Source organism: Choloepus didactylus, chromosome 4 (genome assembly GCF_015220235.1).
Source record: "Choloepus didactylus isolate mChoDid1 chromosome 4, mChoDid1.pri, whole genome shotgun sequence".
Lineage (NCBI taxonomy): Eukaryota > Metazoa > Chordata > Mammalia > Pilosa > Megalonychidae > Choloepus > Choloepus didactylus.
The window spans coordinates 151,572,750-151,576,702 of NC_051310.1; the positions used below are offsets into that span (position 1 = coordinate 151,572,750).

Consider the following 3,953-nt stretch of genomic DNA (forward strand, 5'->3'; position numbering starts at 1 on the left):
TGGTAAATGATTTTATCCTGAATGGATCTCCAATTTTGTCAAATGCTTTTTCTGCATTAATTAACCATAATAGAGTGAGTAATTTTCACTCACTGTATTAATGTGATTAGTTACATTGATGTTTTTTGTGTTTTGAACCACTGCATTCCTGAGAGAAATCCCAGTTGGTCATTGTTTATAATCTGTTTTGTATGCTGCTGGATTTGTACTTTTAGTTTTTTGATTGCTGTTTGCATCATATATCTTTTAACATTCTTTTTCTTTCTACCTGCCTGTTTGGTTATATGACTCTTGTAGATTGAGGAAAAGCACATCTTGGGTTTTGTGATTTGATAGTGAAATCAATTTCAAAAAGAGTCATATATTGACAGTGTTAAACAGGTGACCTTCTAGAGAGGTTTTTACCTTTCTTTTTCCAAATGCTCCAAGAGTTTTATTGATCTCTAATATGGACCATATTTCATACTGATTTTTCAGGTTAAAACCCATCTGACCATGAAAACAACATGAATTTAAATCCAAACATTTACATGAGCAATGCCATCATTATAAGATCCATGAGGAAATAATTTTTTGAACTATAGACAAGACCAGTGGGAAAATTTATTTTGGTCTTTTCTTTGTGCTCCTGGGGGCACTATTCTAGTCCACACCTTCACTGTAGAAATAGGCCTTCTGGGTTCCAGGCATAAAGATCTAATTCTACTCCACACTGTTCCACAGACAAAATTTCCCCCATCATTTTCATCACCTGAAATCACTTCCCAACACTTTTCTTCTTCCAAAGAACCCTGTGAAGACATTTGTTTATTTTAAAGAATGCACCAAAATTCATAGATTTTTTTTATGGAAGGGTTTCAGAATACCTGAATCTCAATATTGTCAGAAATAAAAGTATTATCTTTAGCTAATCCACAGGTATAATGTGCAGATCAAACAAATATTAAACAAAGATGCAATTTTTAAACTATATAGTGACCATTGAATATGTTTACTTTATCATCATCATAATCATCACATGGCACAGCACTATATTAGATTATTTTTAATTCCATATTTCAGAAAGGAATAAACAGATGTTGCAGAATGGTGACATCGTGACAAAGAAAACAATTGATATCAAATCCTGGTCCATACTACCATATCTTTCACTCTATTTCAAATGGATAACTCAGGTTTATGGTATTGCATTCTTTCTCAAATATTAGAGGTCAGAATATCAAGCTATATACCTTACTTTTTTGACTTGCTGATTGTGAATATGGTCATCTCACTTAACTTGTAAGATTTCTCTTGGTTTCCTAATTGATAAAACAGGAATTAGACTAAGAGTAATTATTAACTATTAAATTTAAGTATGAAAATGTAGACTTCTTTTGAAAATCCAAAGGAATACTCTTATACTTTTTGAGGCCATTGAAAAATGTGTATTTTCAATTATGATTTATCGGTTGGTGTAGATTAAGGCCATGGTCTGGAGGTAGGCCTGGGAATATATAGTGCAAAGGCATATATGTGGCAGTGTTGGTATATGGAGAGACATCTGTTATTGTACTCATCAAACCACTAATTTTGAGTGGCAATTATGAACTTCTCTTTCATACATTGCGACAGAAGAACTTTAATTGTGGATCCAGGCTTTGCTATTTATAGCATAATTAATGGAAAATACAGGTTGGTTTTGCTTCTGAGTTCATATGGTGCGTTTGGTAAAGGAATCTATTCACTAACTGATCCCTAATCTTGTATAGTTACAGTGAGGATTCATATATACAAAACAATTTATCTCAATGCATTTAGTTCCTTGGTTCAGACAGAAATAATTAGAATAAAAAGGGTTATACACATAGGCATGTTTTAAATATACAAAGGGGGAAGAATGAGAAGTTTAGATCTGTAACCAGATTTATTCTCCAACCTCTGTATGGTGAGAAAGGTGGAACATATCCTACTATGTAAAATTTATAATTACCTGTCACTAATTTTGATATCAAATGAGATGACTACAAATATCTGCAAATTAAATACTAGTCTGAAAATTAAAATATGGTTTAAATATCTTGCATTAGTATTTGGTACATGTTTATAGATTTTCAAGTTAAGCAGAAGAAACATGAATTTGAAAGTAATATTAATTTTTATTAACAATGAAGACTTTTATTTTTAAAATTAATTTTATTCTGAATAAAATAGGAACAATATCAAAATCAATTGATAAGAAATTCCATTCCAGTGTTTCCTGAGGTAGTGTGTTTCTGTTACAAAAACAAAGGAAATGTGCCCTATGGCATTTCAGATATAACAATAATTCATACAGGAAGGTGCAGTGACCAGATTTTTATTATGGGCTGTTATTTATCACAAGGGAAAGTTGCGAGATTGTCAGGAACTGATTTGTGGACTCCTCAGTTTTCGCATTGCTGTTATTACTTCCTTATTTCTTAAAGCATAGATCAAGGGGTTTAAGAGAGGGGTGAAAACAGTATAGAATATTGAGAGCTCCTTGTCTGCTGGGAAGTTACCAAAAGGCCAGGCATAGATGAAAATGCAGGGCCCATAGAAAAGGGTCACCACACTGATGTGAGCAGTCAGAGTGGACCGGGCCTTGGCCATGCTCGCTGAGGAATGACGCTGTAAGGTGACCAGGATGACCGAATAGGATATCAGCAAGAGCACAAAGGAGCTCACGGCCATTAGAATACTGTAGGAAAGCATCAGAATCTGGAGGAGATAGGTATCAGTGCAGGCAAGTTTGATAACCAGGGGAAGGTCACAGAAAAAGCTGTCCACTTTATTGGGGCCACAGAATGGAAGGTTTACTATGAAAACCAGCTGACTTAATGAGTGCAGAACCCCAATGACCCAGGGGCCCACCACGAGGCCTGTGCACTTGCGTAAGCTCATGATGGCTGCATAGTGCAGGGGTTGACATATGGCTACATATCTATCATACGCCATGGCCACCAGGAGCATCATTTCTCCACCACCAAAGACATGCTGAAAGAATATCTGGGCCATGCAGCCTTCAAAAGAGATGGTCTTGTGTTCCACAAGGAAGTCAGCAATCATTTTCGGGGTGGCAAAGGTGGACAGACACACATCAATGAAGGAGAGATTACTGAGAAGGAAGTACATGGGTGTGTGTAGCACAGGTTCAGAGATGATCGTGAGCACAATGAGGAGGTTCCACAGCAGAATGGAAATATAGAAAAGTGTAAAGAATGCAAAATAGAAAAGCTGAAGCTCTCGAGGACCTGAAAGACTATGCAATACAAATTCAGTAACTCTTGAAGTATTTCCTTGGTCCATGATCTCCAATTTCTGATCCTGGTTCAGAAATTTTCCTGCAAAGTAAAATGGAAATGGAAATAACATCATAGGCTGTGAGACTAAATAAGTCAAGCCAAACCACTCATTAACTTCCACTCAATATAGTTATGTACATTAGATCCTCTTAAGCACTGAAACACACATTGCACACAATCATTTGTTCTGTACATCCTGGACTTTCATATTTCTAAAAATAAAATTTACATCTCAACTCCACCATTTAAAAATTCCTACAAAATAGGGTGTATAGGACAGTGAAGCTCAAGAGTAAGACAGATTTTAAATTCTTTCTCTTGTATTTCCTAGTGCTGTGATCTTAGGCAAATCAAACTCCCCATAGTTCAGCTTTCACATCTCTAAATTGGGGTAAATAATAGTATATGTCTCATAGGATTGTGGTAAGGCAAGAAGAATTAGAAAAGCTAAAATACTTTAAGAATTTCTTGGCCTGTAGCTTGTAATCAATATATGTTAGTTCCTATGCCTTTGCTCCCCCTACCATGAAAATATTTACATGGGAAAATTAACATGATTTACAAATAGGAAACTGTGTTGCTCATCCTACTTAATAGTGATATTATAGTGATATATAGCACCATAAAGTACATATTGTTTATAACTTA

General features: G+C 35.2%; 1 protein-coding gene across 1 annotated transcript; it reads right to left on the reverse strand.

Annotated features, from left to right (window-relative positions):
* Positions 1-2,382: 2,382 nt before the first annotated feature.
* LOC119532891 (olfactory receptor 4K15-like) lies at positions 2,383-3,309 on the reverse strand. Its single transcript, XM_037835135.1, has one exon. The coding sequence runs from the start codon at positions 3,307-3,309 to the stop codon at positions 2,383-2,385; it is 927 nt and encodes a 308-aa protein (XP_037691063.1).
* Between the last annotated feature and the right edge of the window lie 644 nt (positions 3,310-3,953).